Consider the following 21,129-nt stretch of genomic DNA (forward strand, 5'->3'; position numbering starts at 1 on the left):
AAACTATGAGGATAAACATAACACCAGTATAAACTCTTTCTGCAATAACTGGAATTAAAAAGCTGATGTGGGCTTCTAATTACAGCTGGTTATACCAACATGCCTATCTGACTTTGCCCTAATTTGCATCTTGTTTTTCCATAAGGTAAAGTGACAAGCCACTAAAAACTTTAATAAAGAGCACTTTACATTGCTTTTCATCTCTAGAGGCTTCATGCTGTACAAGCAATGGTGTAACCATCACTTGGTCAAGCACATTCTTCTTTGGATGGGATATCATAGGTTTTAACTAAACTTATGACATGACTGACCTTTCAGAGTAGAAAGTCAAATGGGACAATGTGCCAGGGGAAATTGTTTACAATTTGTTCCTGGTAGGGGCCACCAGGTTTACCATTTGGATGTGCTTTTGTTGTACAGGTAATCACAACTGGTGCTTTTTCCTGTCAAACAGGTCAAAGGGATTTTGTCTTTCATTAGAAGCCTGTGGCTTCCTCTTCAGATGCCTTCTGGGTTTTGCTTTGTAGGTCTTTTCCTAACGTCTTAAAACTTGTGGAGAGTCTTAAGAGCCTGGTGCTTTATTGTTGTAGCATTGCAGAGGATAATGCTTTATTAAGGAGGTTTCACTGCTAATGGAAGATTTTGTCTGCAGGACCTACTTGCTTTGATGTTGCTACAGAATGGCCACAAAACGTCCATCATGTATTTGCTGTATTAGGTTTACAGTTTGATCCTTCAGGCACAGAACACTATTGCACATCTCCTTGTAGGACCAGAGGAATTATTCAAATTAGACAAGTCACCATCCTGTGTCAGCTGTTTTTGAAATAAATTGTTTATGAATCCTGTTTGATCTTTTCTTTTAGGAAGTCAGGGACATTGGTTAGGGTTTTTCAGTTAATTTCATAGGAAACTGTATTACACAATGTGCATTTTGATCCTTATGATGCTTGTGCTTCTTCGGGGCTTTGAGCAGCTTGCTTTAGTGAAGGGCATCCTTGCCCATTGCAGGGGAGTTGGAACTTTATGATCTTTTTGATCCCTCCAACCCAAGGTATTCTATGAATAGCTCTATCTGCATCAGTGTGAAAAATTTAGGTAAATGAAAGTTAACAAGCCTGATCTGATATGTTGCAATTTGAGTCTTCTTTACTAAAGACTCTGTTGTTCTGCTTCCTGCCTTTTACAGATTTGGTGTATCTGGTTTAAATTGAATGTTTCTGGTTTGGGTTGGGTTTCTTTTCTTTAAATAAAGGACAGGTTTTGAGGATGTAATGCCTTGATTTCCGTGTTAAATACTGTGTGCTTTTTATTTTTTGCCTCCTGTGTTTGATTACTGTGTTGTCCATAATTGCAATGAGATACACTGACATCTTTTTAGATCTGTAAATCCTGACAGAATCAAGTTATTAATATATTATGTTGTGAATTCTAGTTGGAGAGAATTTTTATGTTCACTGTGATACAATTTGTATAACTTTAGCTCAGTTCTCTTATCAAAACAAATTCAGTGTATCAGCATTACTTTGGAATTTAGTTGGCAGCATAACTGCCATCAGGTCTCAGCAGGGCTAATCAATCAACCTAATTTGAATTCCATAATGAAAGTATTGCAAAGTGTAGCAAAGATCACTGCCCTTTAATAAGAACTATTGTTAATCAAGATCCCAGATTGTCTGATGGTTCACATAAATGGAATCAAGAGTTTTTCTGAGTTGTGTCAAGTTGAGTTTTTTAAAGCCTTAAAGGTTCTGCCTACCTCAGGTGTGCCAAGGCATTCTCATTACAGAAGACTGTAGCCTCTGTGAAGTGTTTAGGGGCACCTTTTGTTGCTTTCTAGTTCCAAAGGTAATTACTTCTTTTCTTTATAACAACCTATTTTTGTATTGCTTTCATTTAGAAATTTCTTACTACACCCTATTAAACTTTGTTACTACATCTGATTAAATATATGATGGGAAAATCTATGTGGAGGAGTATTCTAGAATTTATTTAGTACAGAAATCATTATACTTGGGTTGGGTAGGGATGAGAGCAAGCTGGCTCGGTTTGCATTCTGTTGGTGCTACAGCTTTCATTAAACCGTCTCATTCCCTTGTGTTCCCTTCCTGTGTGCATCCCTCATCATCCAGAAGATGCTTCTCATCTGATGCATTTTCTTGGCCCAAGAGTTTTGGGTTGTTGGGCCCTGTGGTTTAAATGTGTCATGGTATATGATTTAGATACTCTTTTCCAATCTACTGTGCTTCATGTTCTCTCCATTGTTCCAGGTATTTGTCAGTTCAGATCACTCACTAGCATGTCTAAATTTTTATTTAAAATACTACTGTCTATGGCCAGCCTGGGATATCTGTTTGATATGGCCCATACTCAGCACTTGGGGGGAAATTCTTGTTTACCAGCTAGGTGCGAAAGCCCTAGGATGAGCTGCTTCTGTTTATCTCTTGTTTCTTGGAGTTGAATACCCCCACTCTCACACACCCACACCTACCCACTCCCCACCAGGGTGCCTATTTCCTTCTCTCTGTCATAAATTCTTTAAAGCTTCTGCTTTTAGCATTTTCCTTACCTTTTACTTCACAATCAGACTCCTGCCAGTAGGCTCAAAAGCTTTTGGGTGATTTCTTTAACTTTTACTCTGCCATGTATCACACTCTCTTAGGGATGAGTGTCAGTTATTCCTGATTATAATAGCTTCCTGATTGTAAGTTAGTCCTTATTATAATAACTTCTTCATTTTATCTTCCTTCTTGTCATATGAGTATCAAACATCTAATAGTTGTAGATGCTTCTGGTCTCTGCTGGCTGGTGGAGGAGAGAAATCAGGACATGTTCCTGCAGCTTATTTTGTTTGCTTATGTGCTCATGTATGTACACAGTGACATGCAAGTGCTGCCTGAAAGGAGAGATTGTGCTGTGTGCCCACAGCTCCTTCCTGGGAGCAGATTGAACTTGGACAGGTCTCGAGTCAGAAATCACTGCAGTTTTCTTTCCATAAAACCATTATTTCCCATACAGAACACTGAGACTAATATACCTTTCCAAGCAAATAAAAATTACACCGGAGGTTTTTGTGTCATCGTCTGGCTTCATTATTAGCCATAAAAGCCTTTCTGCCTCTCACTCCCATGGTGCCTTTTGGTCTTCTTTCTTTCCTTATCAGCCTGTACAGACAGGATCTCATTGCTTCCATTTAGAATTGCCACAGGCCACAGTCAGCTCAGCTAAAGCTGCTGGCTGGGCTCTAATAATTTGCTGTGTATTGTAATTGTTGCTGTTTTGTGCTACACTCCTTTTGCATTTCTCACCGTGCTGCATTAACATGAGTGCTTCTGCAACTGCCTCAATAGGTTGACCCATTCCTTGGCTTCCTGCCATACTACATGACAATCAAATTTCTTCACTTGCCCCTGCAAGAATCAGTATAGTACCATCATTAAGCACATCTATCCTTTCCTGATTGTACCTCCTCTTTTGTTTTGCTAATTCCATTGCTAATTTTTATATACTATTTGCTTTGCTTTAACTTGTACTTGCATCTTTTGTCTTCTCTGAATATCAGCATGTACTAGAAATAACTTCTGCTTGCTTAGCCTTTTCTCTATTCTCTCCTGTTGTTAAGTTCTTGTTCCCTGTTAATAGCAGGGGTTGCCAGTCTCAGACCAAGGCAGAAGGAAATGATGATGTCAGTGCCAGGACTAGTCACTAAATCACCGTAGAGCAAAATTTCAGTGAGCTTGTGTCTCTGCTTAAAGCTTCAGGGCACTGTCGTAGAGGCTAATTTAACCATGTTTTAATATTGACATAACTGAAGAGTTTTCTGAAGAGGCTCTTAGAAACTTGCAGCTCTCCTGAAATTGGCTCATAAACTGGCTTAACTACTAATGGATTAACTCCTTGTCCTGTGAGAACAGGATGACTGTCACCCACTTTTTAGTCTGCTCTCTTTAGTACAGAGTACAGATGGTACTCTGTAAATGGGTGCTTTTAAAGGTCTTTCTAGAGTGGGTATTGGAAAGCAAATGGGATGGTTTGAGCTGTAGTATGGAGGACAGTTCCCATAATAGTTGTAGAAAAATAGTCTGGTTTTAAACTTCTAAGAAATGTTGATGTTTAATGACATGAGAAGTTTGCAGTTTATTGGAAGTGATACTCGTTTTAGGAATGCATATGTGTTGACAGTATTTCTTCCTTCTATATAATGAAGTAGGGGTTTTGTATTGGATGTAGTTTATTGTAATATCTGTCATTGGATTTGGTAGAATGGGGGGGTAGGGGCTGTGCTCATTAGCTTTCACTTGTTTTCTGTATGTTATTTGGTGGCTTTGTATGAATATTTGTCTCTGTTTTGCTATAAAATATCTTCAGTAAAATAACTGGGAAAGAAATTTTTGCTTGATCTAAGATGCTGGCAGTTAATTCCTTTTCCTTTGCTTTCACAAGGAAATCACCATTGCCAGTGTTGTGTTAACAAGAGTTGTGTGTGTGTGTGACAGAAATTTTGTGCATACAGAGCTTTCCACTTAAGACCGAAAACTAATCTGCATGCTGCATGAAGCTGCAAAAATAGTTGTAGGTCAGCTTGGAAAGGAATCTGTTCAGGGTAACACAGGTTTAAGAAAATGTTTAAATTTGTTGGACTATGACGATTTTCAAACTGAACTGGAAATGGGAAAGAAAAAGTAGTGCTTGTGTGGGGTTTCAGCTGTAATCTCAATTTCAAGGTTTCTATTGTGCTTTTATCATAGAGGCTTTGGGGAGTATTCTAAAGGGTAAAAAAACAGAGTAGTTGCCTGCACAGCCTATTCCTCTGATGTCCTTAAGGTTGATCAAAATGGGAGTAGTTTTGAGTGTATAAATATATTTTATATATAAATGTTTCAGAGTCAATGCCTCAAATACTGTAGAAGTCTTTATTCTAAAGGAATACACATTGAATAAATTGATGGTCCAGGTGAAGTGCCATTTGTTTCAATGGGGCAGGATTTAATTTAGTGCCACAGACCTTTGTGACAGAATGAGTTGCCACATGAAGGCAAAAATAGCTCCAGTTAACTGTTAATCCTCTAAAATGTTAAGGAGATGGCAAGTGTTTATTTTTGCTTTATAAGACAGAACTTGTTTGTTGACCAAAATAAACTCAGAAGGAGGGAGGCTGTTATCCTGACAAGACAGACTGCTGGACTTCCTCAAGGAGAATAGTTTTCCTGGTGGGGGGGCAGTGAGAGTGGTGGGAGGCTAGACTGGAGACCAGCAGTGTGGATGAGGACTGGATAAAAACTGGTTTCAGTTTTCCTGGAGAGATGAAATAATGTAATGGGAAAATGTCTTAAAATCATTATGATAAAGCAAGTATTGATGTATTTTGTTCAGTATGGCTTTATCTACTTGGACATTGTGCCATCCTTTCTTTTCCCTGGTTCATTCTACCATGGTGACATGGTCAGTGGTGACCAGACACTACCCAGTGCTGTAACATTTTCTGTCTGTGCGGGACATAACTTGAAGGTGAACCAGGGCGCATCATTGCAGGCAATTGCCAGGATGTGAGAACTGCTGTCAGAGGAAACTGGTCTGTTCCCAGTACAAAACAACATTCAGGTGAGAAGAATAGTGGGAAATCTTGTTTTGGTACAAATAGATCACTTCCAAAAGTCAAGGAATAGGGACTTTTGAAATAATCTTTTACTGGAGTTCTCTTACTGGGAGTGGGCATGATCCTTTGGCTTCAGATTATCATCCAGAGGACAAGGACTTGATTGAATATGTGTATTCCATATTCTTAGCCTCCATATTCCCTGGGGACAAGTTAAAGTCAGAGTATAGATTGGTAAAGAAATTTTGGGAGGGTTGGGACATAATAGTTGTAGTATTTTTGATGATGAAGGCAGAGTGGAATTTAAAATCAGGATTGAGTAAACTGTAAGAATTTTTGTCTTATTCCAGAAGAAACTGGCCACTTCATCAGCCTGTTGACAAAAAAGGGTTGTGTGTGTATGTTAAATCCTCTGTGGACATCCAGTGGATTACTTATGGAAGTGAAGGGGAAGAGCAAGGCTTGTCTGAAGGTGCACAAACAGATGTAGCATTTGGTCAGACTCAGCCCAGGATGCTGACTCTGAGTCTGTCTAGGACATGAAGAATGATGAGAGCAGTCGTACAGTGACACAGTCTCCTGGCCTCTGAAAATTTATGATTCAGGGAATTTCTGAGTTAGACATGGCACCATTCTGCTTTTAGTGGTGAATGTGCTTTGTCTGAATTATATTCAGACAAAGTCCCTCTGAAACATGTGAATATAACTAGTTTATTAAGGCTTTAATAAACAGCCTTAATAAAGGAGGCCTGGTAATGCTTGCAGTGGAAGTTGTAAGTCAGTTCTCTTGAGAGCAGCTGCCATGTGCCCACTCAGGTGTGAGTTGGCCAAAGTGTACATGAAAGTCCATCATGCAGCAATACAGCAAAGTTCCTCAAAAACCACTGGGAATGAGAAGGGAGCTCAGCTTGTTGTGCAAAGCTGCACCAAAAGAAAAGAGCATTCAGGAATGCACTGAACATTGCAAGAAAGGGACACCAACTCTTTGCTGTTAGACTAGGCAAAAAGACTGCACTGCTCTGTTGTGAAGTTAGAGTAATAGCCTTATTTTATTCTCCATGAAACACCCAGTCACAAGGAGAGAGTATTTAGAGGTGTTCTGTTACCTCTGCAAGACAAAGTACTCAAGATAGTACATATTGTTACAAGGTGATTCTAGTGAGTAGAAAAGAAAAACTAGAAACTTAAGAAACTAAGTCATATACCCAGCTCTGGGAAATGTACTTTACTAAACAAGTACTTAGCATAAGCCAAAGATGCATTGTTTTGATGATAGCTCTGACAAATCTTCCACAAGTTTGCTTTTAAGTTGGTACTTGTTTGGTCAGGCTTACCTCACAAAGTACAGTGTTCAAGTAATCATTAGATCACTAGAGCAAGCAAGGAGGAAGTCTCTTGTCTTTAAAATGATGCAGAGCAGAACCTGAGTATGGCCAAACAAATGTTCATATGAGGTGGAATTAAGTCTCAAGGTGAAGAAATGAAAGAGAGGTGGAACAAGTGAAGGCTGGAAATAGAGGAATGATAAGATAGATGAGCAAACTTGCTAAGTATCTATACTGATCTCAGAAACCAAGCAATTAAATATATGGTACAGTGATAGAAAGCAGTTGTATTGAAAAAATGATGCATTTATTTTCTCTTGAGGAATCACAGTGAGAAAATAGCCTGATTCGAGAAGGAGAATGGGAATGGTGTGCTGGTCCTGACCCTAAGCTGAAAGTGGGGAAACAACTGTGCCTGAGTCAGTAGAACAGTAAATACCCATACGAGTTTTAAGAGCAGCTATGTCCCTTCTGGTTTCTTTTTTTGGTCTGTTTTTGCCTTGGTTGTCCATTCTGACACACAAGGAGGCTGATGACACATGTGCATCTTGAACTAATCACAAAGCCTGTAATTTCTAAAGAATTTTTGGAGTTCCAGGGCAGGAGCATGGAATGTCTGTGGGCTTGGATCATTCTGATGTTGCTCACCTGTGTTAAGGCTGATTTTGAGTATGTTTGTGGAGGGGTTGTGTCAGAGATTACAGCCTGCAGTGCTGAGTTGGCAACCCAGAGGCAGAGGAAATGCCTGTACTGTCAGATATGAGCTACTTCATCTTTGTTGAAAAATCTCTTTATTTTTTTCAAGACCTCCTGCTCCTGCCACCCTCTCAGCTTCTGTAGACACAAAGGCATGCTTTTGAGGTTTTCTCTAACCCACTGGGAATTTTCCATAGCTTATTTACTCTTCTGAAGGTTTGGTCATGAACCACACTGAAAACTGAACTGCCTTGTTTCTTGAAACCTATTAATTTTATAAACCACAAGCAAAATACAGTGAGGCAGCTGAATTGAGAGTTTTCTCATATGACCCAGTGCTAACCTTAGCTCTGCCCAGCCAGGCAAGCTGTGAAGGATGGCTCATTCTGCCCCAGCTGGGCTCCAGACAGCTAATGGTGAGAAATTACCAGTTGGGTAGACAAGATTCTGGCAGCCACCAGACTTTTTTTTTTCTCTGGGGTCTGATGAGTTGACTTGTAATTCTTGAATAATCTTGATTGTCAGTTGTTTTTTTGTTTTTTTTTTTTTTTTTTTTCATTATTCTAGTACATGTAAATTCAGTTAATTCTGCAGATGACCAGAGCAGGGGCATTTTATTTCTACTGGCTTTGTTCACTGCTTCCCACTATGTCCCCCTTTCCCAAGATCATACCTTTATTACACTTTTCTTTTTCTTGTTAATCTAATCCAGATATGAACTGTCAGTCTAAATAATGCAATGGCCTTGTGGCATAATTGAGATTCCATTTTATTGTCTCTGAGAAGCTGACATTTTCTTCTAGCTCTTTCCTTGCTTGCCAAGTAAAGCCAGTGTTTTGGTACCAGGCTGGGAGAGGAGCATTAATTGACTTAGCAACTTTCCCATGACTGAAGAAAATGTAACAAATGTAACTAAGACAGCCCTGACATTACAGTATCCTGTAGCTAAGGAGAGTGTTCCAACGCGAGTCCAACAGACCTGTGCATTGTTTAATTTTATTGTTTCTCCTCATAATGCTTTATAAGAAACAAGAACCAGAATGAATGTCTCCAAACACAGCCTTCCTTCCTCAGAATCCTAAGTCTTCTGTCTTTTGCCTGATTTCTTCCACACTCTTAAACAATAACTGCTTTTAAATTACCTGAAAGGCTTGTGATACAGTCTGTTGGTGTGTTTCCTGTTTTCCCACATTTTGTTTCTTTCAAGGTTGCTTTTGCTTTTCTTCTTCCACAAGCACACAAAGAAGCATCATACTCTTAAGTCATCATGACTGCACAAGAACATCTGTGTATTTTGTTTTATTCTTTTTTTTCCTTTTGTTTTTGCTTTTCCCCAAGAGAACAGAACAACTACCCTACTGTGTAAAATGCCCCTCTAGTCTAGCCTAGTACTGATACTCTCTGGTGAGTGATACTTCAAGTGGTGTGATTGCTCCAGTGCTGCACACTTCCTGGACCATTAGGCTTTAATAGCTGTCTACAAACTTATACTCCATTAGTTTCTGTAGTGCTGATTTTAATCCACGTATTCTTTCAGCCTCCACAACACTGCATGGCAATAAATTTTGCAATTTCATTGTGTAGAAAAAGTACTTCCTTTTGTTTATTTTTAAACCTTCTGTCTGGTAATTTCATTATGTGGCCCTTAATTCTTATTTTGTGAGGAAATGTTCCTCACACCATTCATGATTTTGTAAGCTGTTTGTGGATGGATAACTTCTGTTTTCTGAGCTGGAGAGTACAGCCCTTGGAGAGCTCTGGGTGGTTAGAAGCCATCTGTTGTTCTTCTCTGTGTGTTCTGGAGAGCACACACAATTCAAATTATAGGTGCCCATTGATGTACATTGCTGTGTTCTCTCCAACCAGCTGGTGATAATGCTTGTCTTTTTAAGCATTGCTGATGATGGATGTGATAACACAGGGCTACCCACAAGAAAAACCTTCAGTTCTTTTGTGTGGCAATATTAGAATAGATCCTGTCATTGTATGTGTGTACAGTTAGGATATACGTATTTTTTGTTTGGATGAGTTCACACTTTTCATCATTCAAGTTCATCTGTGATGTTTATTATTTTCTGTTTTGATTGTGTAGTGATTTGCAAACTCTGTATGTCCTCAAGTGTCGATTATGCTCTCTCTAGGATCATTTTCTATTTTCTACATAGTCTGGAAAGAACTGCTTTTACTAAAACAGGAGTCATAGTCTCTCTGGCCACATGCTCTGACTGTTTAAATTTCACATAGTTCTTCTCTTATGGATGAGAGCTTGCTTGGAATCCATTCAGCAGCAGCAGAAAATTGGCTGACTGCTGTAAAGCCATTGAGTTACTATTTCATTTTAAGGAACTTCCAGACTGCTTTAAGGAAGCACTGGAACACAGGAGTTTGGTTTGACACTGACACTTGGTGTACAGTTGTTCTGTTAAATAGGAATGTGTTCAAGCCACATCTGTCATCCTAAAAGAATTACCAGTAGTGCTGCTGTTTCTCACTGGCCAAGTGTTTCTGCTGTGAATGAAGCCCTACTAGTGTAAAGACCACTGGAAGGAAAGGGTCTGTCCTTAACTTGTAAGAAAATCAAGCTGCATCTGCCTCTTCATAAAAACTTTCTGCTGGTACTTACTGGTTTTACTCCTGCACTGATAGATACTCTGTCAGAATGCCACAGTATAAAGTTCCCCATAATGTTCTTTCTGTTCTTTTTAAATTTAAAAAGTGGCATCTCCCTTACAATTTTGAGTATTTGTATTACTACATGTGCAAAAAAAAAAAAAGCTTATTTTACGCTTTCTCTGTAAGGTAAGCTAGGTGAATTTGGAGTAGGATTTGATTGCTTGAAAACAGGCATCTGGTCTATTTATGAGGCCTCTGGGAGATGTGGAGCTCTCAAATTTACATGTTTCATGGGTACCTCCTGCCTCTGTGGAGCAGCATCAAGGGATGGTGGAAGAAACGAAGTATGCATTGCATTGAGGCAGCCAAATATGTGTTTTATGTGTTGTTTGATGCTTGAGGGTTCCTGAAGCTTACACCATGGATTTACAGCTGGTGCTGGGATAGAATTTGTGTCTTGAATTTCACTGTTTGTGTTGTAGCACACTGTAATATCAGATATGTGCTTAAACTAGGTGGCTTCAGAGGCTTCTAGATTCTGTCTCTGTGGATGGCGAACTTGTAGTGAAATAACAGAAGTCCAGAGATAAAAGCAGCACATGACCTGTGCAATCCAGGCTTTTCCTAACTCTCTGTTGTTTTGATCTATGATTCCACTTAGCGTATCCAGAAAACAGAACATAATTTTGTACTAGTGTTAGTGAATTAGCAGTGAGGAGTTGACCCATGTGAGGGCTGTGCAATTCAGAAGCTTGTGAGTTGGTGCATTACTGGGGGTTGTATTGAAAGACAGCTACCTAGCCTTCATTCTGAGGGGCCATGGGTAGGACAATTCAGCTATGAATGTAATGTATCATTTCAGTTACCTGTGTGAACCCCTTAGTGTGATCTTCAGTCTTCTTCTACTTGTAGTGCTGTGTGAACCTGTCTAGGGTGTACCTTCTCTGGTACAAAAATGATTCCTGTATTGATGCAGAATATTACTTCTTTTCTCCCTTTATGGAGGGTAAGTAATTATAGGCCTGTAGTTAAACTGTATTTAAAGTCTACACTATATGTTATCAAATAACTTGCCTTGTGGATGAGATTGTGGGGCACTCTCTGTTACTGAATTTTTCTCTTATCACTCATCTTTACATTCTTTTGCATTGAAATTACCATCACTGAAAACAGTAAAATGGCCATTACTTGGCCTGTGATGTTTTAGCACCCAGAATTTTGCATGGTTCTTCACATTGCAATGATAGTACTGCTCACTTGCCCAGAGAGCTTCGTGGTTTGTCTTTGCTGAAACTTTCCAGTTAAAATTGTGCAAATACATCAGCCCAGCAGGTTACCTGTTGGAAGCAAAACTTGTTGCTGGAGGGAGAGTTCTGGAAAGTGGCTTGTCTGTCTTTGTTTCCAGCTGGTGCTGCATTCCTCAGTAGGTTTTAACTTCTGAAACATGCAGCATTTTTTCAGTTTTTGGGGGTAATTGTGTTGGGGTTTTTTTTGTTCTTCTTTTTTTCTTCCCCTAAGACATGTTGAAATGAGAGTGCAAAAGTGTAGCTTTCCCACCATTGTGTGCAGCAAACCCCAATTTGTTCCATATTTTCCCTCCAATGTCTCTTTTACTACTTGAGTGTAGAGCTGCTGAACATTGAGAAGGATGGCTGTGTCATATGCCCTGGTCTGTAATTAACACAACTTTATAAATAAGCCCATGCCAAATTTTGCAAAAGCACAGAGGTCTTCATGAATGTTATTTTGAGAAATTATTTAACTGCTTCTGGGATCTGTCTGTGTGGGTTTTTTCTTATATTTCTCTTACAGAATGAATTCTGGTTATGTAGTTTGGTGAATAAATTGTCACAGAATTTTAAAGTGCTGACAGCTCCCATCTTGACAGCAGACTCCTACTTCATGGACCTTAAATTGCTGTGCTTGCATAATAAAAATCCTTTGAGTTAATGTTTTGCAGTAATTTAACAGTATTTTTGACCCTTATTAAAGTTAGTATTTAAGAACAGAATGTGTTATCAAGTTGAAGTATAAATTAAATGTTTCTGCTTAGTGACATTTCAATTCCCTAGTGTAAAGTATTGTGAAAAAAACCTATGAACATGCTTCACTTTTACTTTCCCTCCAGCCTCTTTCCATTAAATTAATTTATTTGTCTTCATTTTCTTCTTTTCTAGAGTTTTGGAGTGCCAAGGGCTGCCCATTGTGAATGGGCAATGTGATCCCTACGCCACTGTTACCTTAGCAGGACCCTCCAGGCAAGTATTGCACATTCAAGGGCTTCCATTTTATAAGGGTGGTTTCTGTTTCCTTTGTCTATTAGAAATTTTCTTTCCCCTATGGACAGCTGGGAGTATTTAGACACTGCTAGAGTATGTTAAATGTTGGGGTGGGTGTGTGTATGAGCTACTGAATTATGCTAGAGTAAGTAATTTGAGACTTGTTTCAGTTTTGATTTATGTAAAGATCTGAATACTCTGAATATCCTAGAGTACATAATTTGTGGTTAGTCTTAATTTATGCATATTCTCACCTCACAGTTGGAGGCCAGTTTTTGAGCAAATTCATTGCCTAATTTTGGGCAGGGTGGAAGAGAAATGTGAATACATCAACTTCTTGCCGAGTATGCACATTTGCATGTGAATATTTAGAGTGTCTTCACTTTCAAGGTGTGACAAATTAATATGTATGTCAAAAACCCTCAAAGGTTCAGTCCTGTAATTTGATATATGCAGACATAATATCATGGATAAAATTTGGAATGAGGTTTGGTGATGAGATTGTGCATGATACTCGTCAGTTTAAATTTGGGATTCAATTTTCCCATCTGTTATAAAAATTTTCTGTGCTGTTGGATGTTGCTGTTTTTTTCTCCTTATCTAGTCATCTTTTATATCTGTGTCATTTTAGAAACAAAACAGCTCTGCTGTGACCTCAAAGAATCAGATTTGGTAGCATGGGTTATTAATGATGTTTTACAACAATTTGTTGAAAATACTATAAGTAAGAAGCATTCTTGACAAATATTTACCTTGCATGTAGAGGAGTCTTTGAGCCTGTCTGTATTCTGCATCTTTGTCTAGGTGTGTTGTGCCTTATCTCTATTAAGAGACTTGTATATTTGACTTGTACACTTCATTTTAAGCCTGTAACTGGTTTCACATGACTGGCTGGGTGGCTGTTATTGAAACTGTAAGGAGACTGATTGACTAACTCTTGAATGTCTGAATTTACCTTTGTCTGCTTCCCTGTGGCCCCCAGTCTGGATTATGTATGACTCTTGATAATGTACTTCCTTCAGAATAAGGAGCATAACCTTATCCTATTCCTGGGTTTTGATGGGGGGAGAATGCTTGCTTCCTATCTCCAGCAAGCAGCATGAAGCTTATTCCCATTCACTGCTTTGTAATTGCTCAATAATTGTGCTGCCTTAATCACCTCCCGTTCTACATCCTGCTTCCCAGTCCCCTCCCAGATGGGTTTATCAGTAAAGAGGCTGATTGGCAAGTGTGACTGATGAGATGGGGTTGGCAATCTGTGCTGTGTCCTGGAGGAGATTAGTGTCTCTTATCTCTCAGCTTCTCATAGGAATAGTGGGATATTCTTAATCTGTACATCATTCTCCTCTCTGGATTTTCCAGTGCCTCTCATTTTAGAGTAGGAAAGCTGCTTTATTCAGCTGCAATTATGCAATGTCAAGCATAAAAATTTCAACAAACATGTTGCTGTTTATTATGTGATTTGTACTTAGAGTCATCAGACTTCCTGACAGAAACTCCTTCTGTGCCTGTATTATAAATGGAAAAATATTGTATACTGGAGGACAGGCCCATTCAACTCACATGAGAAGTCTGGAGCAGCACTGGGCATTAGATCCAGCTTCCCTTGACCTCTCTGAAATAAACAGAGTTGTCCAGTGAATATAAGCAGTCACAAGCTATCTAAGCAGCTTTGGTGCATGAGAAATGAACGATAGATTACTGACAATGATTAGTAGGTCAGTTTTCCACATGGCTGATGTGCCTCTCCATCTGCATCTGTTTTATCTATGCCTGCAGAGCTGTAGGGTAAGATTGGTGACACAGGACAGCACACAGCTTTTCTCTTGTAGGTAGTGAGAACAAGTCAAGCATAGGTTCATAGCATTTGGAAGCTATCAGACAGCTGCTGGCTGGCCTGTGAGAAATGCATTGGCTGGCTTGAGCCCAGCAGTCAATGTCTGTTTTCTCAAAGGCAGGCACAGGCGGATGGCACGGCCCATAGGGGATGAATGGGCAATGCAGAGCTTAGTCAGGCCTGCAGAGTGGTTGGGAGGAGGTCTGCCACATCTTACACCTACAGGACAGTAAAAATGGAGACTTCTGCTCAGCACTGGTCATAATTCACCACTGTATTAAGTAAGTGCTGCTGGTGCTGCTGGGAAAGGGATGTTCGTACAGCAATAAAAATATTCCTACTGAAGAAACCATTCAGGATTTTTTGATTGTCACTGAAAAGCAGTGATTGACTTTTCAGACCAGAATTATGAAATATGACTCACAGAAATAGCTGTGCTAGTCTTTGTCTCCTGTGTTTTTAGAGTATGAGGAATTTTTGAGTCACATCAAGACTCAGACCATCCTCCAAATGTTGCTGCTCAGAGCCCCATTCTTGCCAGTGTGTACAGATAAAAGATTCTACTATGTCAAGAAAGTGATAGAATAAGGGTTCAAGGAGTTGTGTTTAAAATAGGATAACAAAATGTGATTACTGCCACTTTAGAGAACTAAGAATGCATTGAATCTCTCTCTTAAATGTGTGCAAGTGTCTGTGCCCTGCTGTGCTGGAGCCACATGGCATTCCAGTTTTATCAGATAAATGGCTATTTCCTCCTCAGTGGCTCTCTTCTAGGTTCACACTTCTACTAATGTTGTTTCTTACCCTTTTTTTTTTGTTTTTGTTTCCTTAATTCAGATCAGAAGCCAAAAAGACTAAAGTTAAAAAGAAGACCAACAATCCACATTTTGATGAAGTGTTTTATTTTGAGGTTGGTATTTCAAAGGAGCGGGCGATAAGCTGAAATACTATACTGTGGATAGTTGGCACAGCATCCTGCTCCATGTTGTGCCAGCTGTCATCTTTGAAGACTGTTTCAAAGCATGGTGAGGGGGAAAGAAGTACCCGGGCTCAGACTGGCTGTCTGCTGAAGGAGCAGTATCCTGCTTTCACCTCAGGTGCTCTGTAGGAAAAGCTTCAAGTTGGGCACTTCTGAGCAACAGGCATTATTTTACATTTAATCTCAGCTCACCCCATGAGAGTTTTGAAAAAAGCACATTTAAAAATTAGTTTAAAAAGCCTGAACAAACCACATACACAGAGAAATTATATTTTTTTCTTAGTCTGTGTTTTTATAGCTGCTCCACCCTGTCTTTCCCAGTCACTGGGAGGAAGGTTATGTCCTTAGGAATACTGAAAAATGTAGAGGAAAAATACACTTAAACTGGTTATTCTGGATGTCTACCAGTCTGCTGCAATACTAGTGCCTTTTCTCCAAGTGGGTAAAACCTCTATAGCCTTATTTAATACAGAGCATTTTCAACAAGTCCAGTTAAGATAAAGTATAACTTCTATGAAAGTTCTCATTTTGGTTCCTTTGGCAAGAGTAGCTCTAATTGTGATGTGTCCGTATATATATGTGCCTGTGTTTATAATTTAGATCTTTCTTGAAACTTTTCATTTTGTCTTCTAAAGTATGTGTATCATTCTGTTTTTCTCTTGGATATCATAGTCCTGGTCTATGCTTGTTCTATTTCAGTAGAACCTCGAGAAAGTATATGTAGTTAAGAAGTTGATGAAAAAAAGCTAGAGTAGCACAGTGCAGTTGGCATGGGTTGAAAAGCTCTTCCTGCTCATATGGCTTGCATCTTTCAGGTCACATTTGCATTAGAAATTGTTGCTTTCATAGGCATGGCACCTAGGGATGTGGTTTCTGGAATCAGTTCTTGGTCACAGCCACATCAGGAAGGGAAGCTGGGGAGAGAGGAGCCATACAAGTGCTGTTGTACTGTGCAGATCTGAAGTGTACATGTCATTCTTGACATTGCTGTCTTCCCTCTCCTGCAAACCACCATCTTTGCCTAGAAGCCAGTAGTTATACTGACCAATCAAAGTCTGTCATACGAGGAGAAACATGCACTTCTTGATGTAATGTGTTTGGATACAAGAACAGATTTAGCAAGTTCCTGGTTGGTAGGAGCACTTTCTGTAGTGCCTGAAGGGCTGGAAGCCACAAGGGTAGGCCAGGAGAGCTTTCTAAGGTGATCTTTGCTCTGCTAACCCAGGACATCTCATCCTAGGATATAGCTGCCCTGCTTGCAGTGAACTTTTGTGCCTGGTTCCTGGCTCCATGAGGCTCTGTGGAATTGCTGCATGGGCACATTAGAGGGGCAGAGGTCCTGTGAGACCAAGTGTTGAAACTGCTCTGAGGGGTCTGTGTGTTCACCCAGGATTTCAGTCCTTCACCTGGCCCAGAACTGTGGTCTTTGGCAGTGATATGAGAGTCATGCTATATGTAAGTAAACTTAAGATGGGCTTCCTTATTTTAGCATAGGCAGTTCTGGAGGAGCCTGTCAGTGAGAACTTTTTATTGAGAATGTAGTCCAGGAACTCAGACTGTAAGCCACAAAAACTTCACCTGATTCCTCATCCTTCTGTGTGCTGCAGAAACAGAAGATGTTTGGTATTTAAACACTGAACTTGGCAGGTGGAGAGGAAGGAGAGAAACAAAGCATCTTCCAGCTGGAGTTGAGAGAGAGGGGGCTGGGGGCTTGCTTAGCCTGCCTTTATGTGAGAGCTGGGTTGTGTGCAAGTACCAGCAAAAGTAAAAGCTGAACTCAAGCCCATGCCACAGTTGTTCTGCGAACTCAGAACAAAATGAATTCTGTGCTGGTAAGAGCAGAGCTTGGGAAATGACTGAATCAGCCAGAGCTCTGAAATATAAACATAGCTCTGCAGACAGAGCCATCATAGATTTCTGTCATTTTGTGAGTAGGTAGTACAAATCAGGCTAAACATCTTCAAGGAACAAGGTTCAGTAGAGCTGCTGTGCCTGGGAAATACATTCACTAATGAGACGTGGGCAGACCTGTGGCTGGTGCATGCAAAGGAAGTGCTCCAATTCCTGTGGAGCTGAGAGATTCATGCTGGTGACAGCGGTGTCACTTTCTGCTTCTGAACAGCTTCATCAGCTTTTCTGCAGCCTACTAGCACAGTGATTGTCCAAGCCTCCAAGGAAGAAGCTGGTCTGTAAAAGATAGTAATGGGTGTTTTCCTTTCTACAACCAAAAAATTACACAGATTTAATTTTCTAAGTGAAAGATAACTTATTGTTGGTTTGGGAAATAGAAGGGCTTATTTGAGGGGTGTGGTGAGTGAAACTTGCACCTGATAGGAGCCATTTTCACCACTGCTTCAGCTGCATTGTGGTGTGGAGCTGTGTGTGCAGCTACAGAAAAATGATCTTCTTACAGGAATTCAAGAGGCAAGTGCTTGGGACCTGTTTGTAAACTTGCATGTGCTGAAAAAAGCCTGAGCAGCTGATAAATGACTTGCCAGCTTTCCCAGGTGAAAGGGGCAACACAGGAGAGTTATGCCCCCTTTATTGTACAATGTTGTGGGTCAGCTGCATTAGCACTGTGGACTGGGAGGTTCCTCATCTCCAGTTCCATACAGCTATCCCTTTTTGGAATACCACTCTTGAGCAGTATTGATGTGCACACTAAGTAGTGATATGGGTGAACAGAGAGATGTCATACTTGCAGATTCCAGCAAAACTTCTGAGGAAGTGTTTACTTAGAAGGGACATGCCATAAGTTACACCTATGCTACAGCTTTTTGTAATGACTCCTGTGTTACAGATAGAAAGAGACTTAAAAGTTTGCTTCATTATTAGAAATTGCACCATAAGCTTCACAATGGTAGTAGGAACTGTCATTTGCAGGCCTGTAGGATACTTTGCAGAAACAGTAAAGTGTTTGCAAGGCTGGGGTGAGGAAACTTGTGTTTAACTGCTGAAGTTGTAGACTGTATTTAAATCCACTGTGCTTACCAGGTGCATTTGATTCCATTAGTCTGGAGCATTTGGTCTCCAGTGCTGCTGGTGGAATCTTTTAGTTTTTGTGTATCACTTTGAAAATGTTGTCTGCCTCACACATACACATGTAAAAAGGCTCTGAGTGTTCTCTGCCAAAGATTGTTTTCTGGTCCCTCTCCACTTAGGCAGCTGTATCATTGCCTCCCTCAATTGCCATTTGCATTTCATTTGCAGTGCAAAACCAAACAGTCAAGTTTACAATAAAAGCCAGTTTTTGTGGGTGAGGAGTATTAAGCCACAAGCATATTCAAACATTCAATAAAGTTCAGCTTCTGTGTGCAACCACGCATCATCATGCACCCTTGCATTTGATCAGTTCCTGCTGTGGTTTCATCTGGGTGGGGTAGCCTTTTTCTTAAGTTTCTGACGCACTATGCAAAAATACAACCAGCAAAGTGTTCTTACAATCATGGTAGAAAACAAATTTTAGGAAATGTTTGTACAAAAACTTTCTATGCTAATACTCTATTCTTTTTTCCTTTTTCTTTGCCTGTGCTTTCCAGTTAATCAGTCTTGCAAATATGGTGAACTGTGCAGCTGCTTCTATATTCTGATATGTATAACACAGGCTAGGGTCTCTTAGTGTGCTTGGTGTTTGTTGTATGGGCAAGTTAAATTAACTTCCAGGATATCAGGACAGGAAGAACTTCCTAATTTTAATTGGATACGCTGCAAAATGTTTTTAATGGTGGTTGTGGTTCTTCCCCCGTGCTCTGCAAAGTGCCTCAGGGCATCTGTTGTACAGCTGTATTTAAAACAAATATTAATTGCCCTTTTCTTTCCCTGGATGGATTATGAAAGTGGTGTTTTTCTGTTGTCAAAGTAAACTTAAAGTGCTGTAGTAATATTAAAGATGGTCTATCTGCTTACTCTTGGAAATGATTGGTAACCACCACTTTATAGTCAGTAATCTGTTTAGTCAGTATGTTTATTCACTTACATGAATGTTTTCAGTATCAGGACTGAAGTTACTGCTGATAGTAAAATACTGTGCTCTTCCAAAGCTTTGTGAAAGTTACATCAGAACGGTTTTTTATCAGATCAAGCTGCTAAAAGTTTCCTCCTTTTTATTAGGTTACAAGACCCAGTAGCTACAACAAGAAATCCCATTTTGACATTGAAGATGTAGATGAAGTGGACAAAATGGAGATTAGGTAATACAAAATGCATTATTAGCGCAGAATTGTTTTCCAGAGTTGTGTAACTTTGTAGTAGACTCTGTTTAAAAAGTGGCAAGCGTGGTTTTTTTGTTGATAAGATGAGTTTTTGTTACTGTATCTGTATGTTTATTTACCTGCACTGTCCTGTAGATTGTATCTCATATATGTACAGTGGTTCTGATGCTGGAGAGATCCTTACTATTTTCCTTTGTTTCTCATGTGCACTGTGTGTATAATGGTATAGTTGACATTAAGCACAGCCTTTTGTATCTGGGCTCTTCTTTCCTCCCTCCCTCAGTTTCCAAGGACAGCCCAGAGGCTCTGTGATGCTCTAAGTTACAGAGTATATTTTCTTTTATCACTTAATTTTAGCCTCTATAAGGTCCTTCTTCCCTGAAAGGAGACTCCTGAACTCAAGAGTTTTTCTGGGGCAGAGACAGTTTCTCATCACTTTTGCCTTCCAGCTTTAACCCTTTATTGCAAGATTTGGTACGATAAAAGTGAAATCAATTGCACAGGAAGAAAGCAATTCTGATTTCAAAGCCAAAAAATCCTACCCCACCCTGTGCTACCCTCTTAGTACTATTTTAAAACCTGCTCAGGCCAGTCAGCATTGTCTGTGGGGGGACAGGTGTGTGTAAAGAGGGGTGAGAAAACAATAGGAGGTGCAAAACTTGTGTCACATGAGTTTTACCATCAGATACTATTGAAACTTGGAGGCTTGGGCCGTCTGGTGCACAGTAAATTAATACAGCTATTTCTGCATGAGGTGGTGAGAAATTCCCCTCTCCTTTATGGTAGTATTTGGAGGAACAATAGTAGCACTGCCTCCCTCCCCATATATTCTTGCTAGAGAAGCAGTGAGGTGTCTCCCAGGAAGTTCCATGCTTCCTTCAGAATCACAGCTGGCTTTAAGGAAAGGAGGGGAGACCAGGAAAGGGGAACAATACTTACTCCCAGCGAGCAAAACACATCTGTGTTCATGAATGGATCGAGGGCTGTTCTGATGTTACAGCTGCTGGTTCATGTAGTCAATGCACTGTGACAGCACTGCAGGAGCATTGATAGATTGGTGCTTGCCATGGCTCTGAGGCAGGAAAGGGAAGCTATTCATACCTGAGAGGGACAAGAGCTGTGCTCCTTCACAGAGAACATTTGCATCTGGCAGTGCAGAGGTAGCTGGTTTAGGGGCAGCCCACAGCTGCCTCGTGGGAGCAAAAGCAAAGGGCCAGGTGCAGTGCTGAGCTGCTTTGGTGGTGTCAGTGTTGCAGCACAGAGGTGACCCAGTCCTAGCACTAGACTGTATTTCTGCAAAGCTTTGCTCTGTGTAGGCAGATACGAAGTAGCGTGCCCCATATTCCATGGGATCTGTGTGATGAACTGGGAAACTACACCATGTCTCAGAAGGCCCAGTCCAGTCTTTATGACCATGGTGCCCAGCCATGCACTGATTTGAAATGAAAGCTAGGATTTTCTGATAGATTTTTCAATAGTTTTGAAGGAGATGCTAGACAATGGTGTACAGCAGCTACATATTGCTTAATATTTCAATGATTCTTATTTTATACTCCTGGACTAAGTGAAATTACACAGTTGTTTTACTTGCTA

General features: G+C 40.1%; 1 protein-coding gene across 3 annotated transcripts in view; it reads left to right on the plus strand.

Annotated features, from left to right (window-relative positions):
* RASA3 (RAS p21 protein activator 3) overlaps positions 1-21,129 on the plus strand; it is a 170,994-nt gene that overhangs the window by 124,901 nt on the left and 24,964 nt on the right. For all 3 annotated transcript variants that reach the window (XM_059839625.1, XM_059839626.1, XM_059839624.1), the window contains exons 6-8: positions 12,408-12,488; positions 15,184-15,256; positions 19,436-19,515. In XM_059839625.1, the coding sequence (XP_059695608.1) occupies positions 12,408-12,488; positions 15,184-15,256; positions 19,436-19,515 (234 nt within the window). The remainder of the gene's footprint in view (positions 1-12,407; positions 12,489-15,183; positions 15,257-19,435; positions 19,516-21,129) is intronic.

This window comes from Haemorhous mexicanus, chromosome 2 (genome assembly GCF_027477595.1).
Source record: "Haemorhous mexicanus isolate bHaeMex1 chromosome 2, bHaeMex1.pri, whole genome shotgun sequence".
In the NCBI taxonomy this organism is placed as follows: Eukaryota; Metazoa; Chordata; class Aves; order Passeriformes; family Fringillidae; genus Haemorhous; species Haemorhous mexicanus.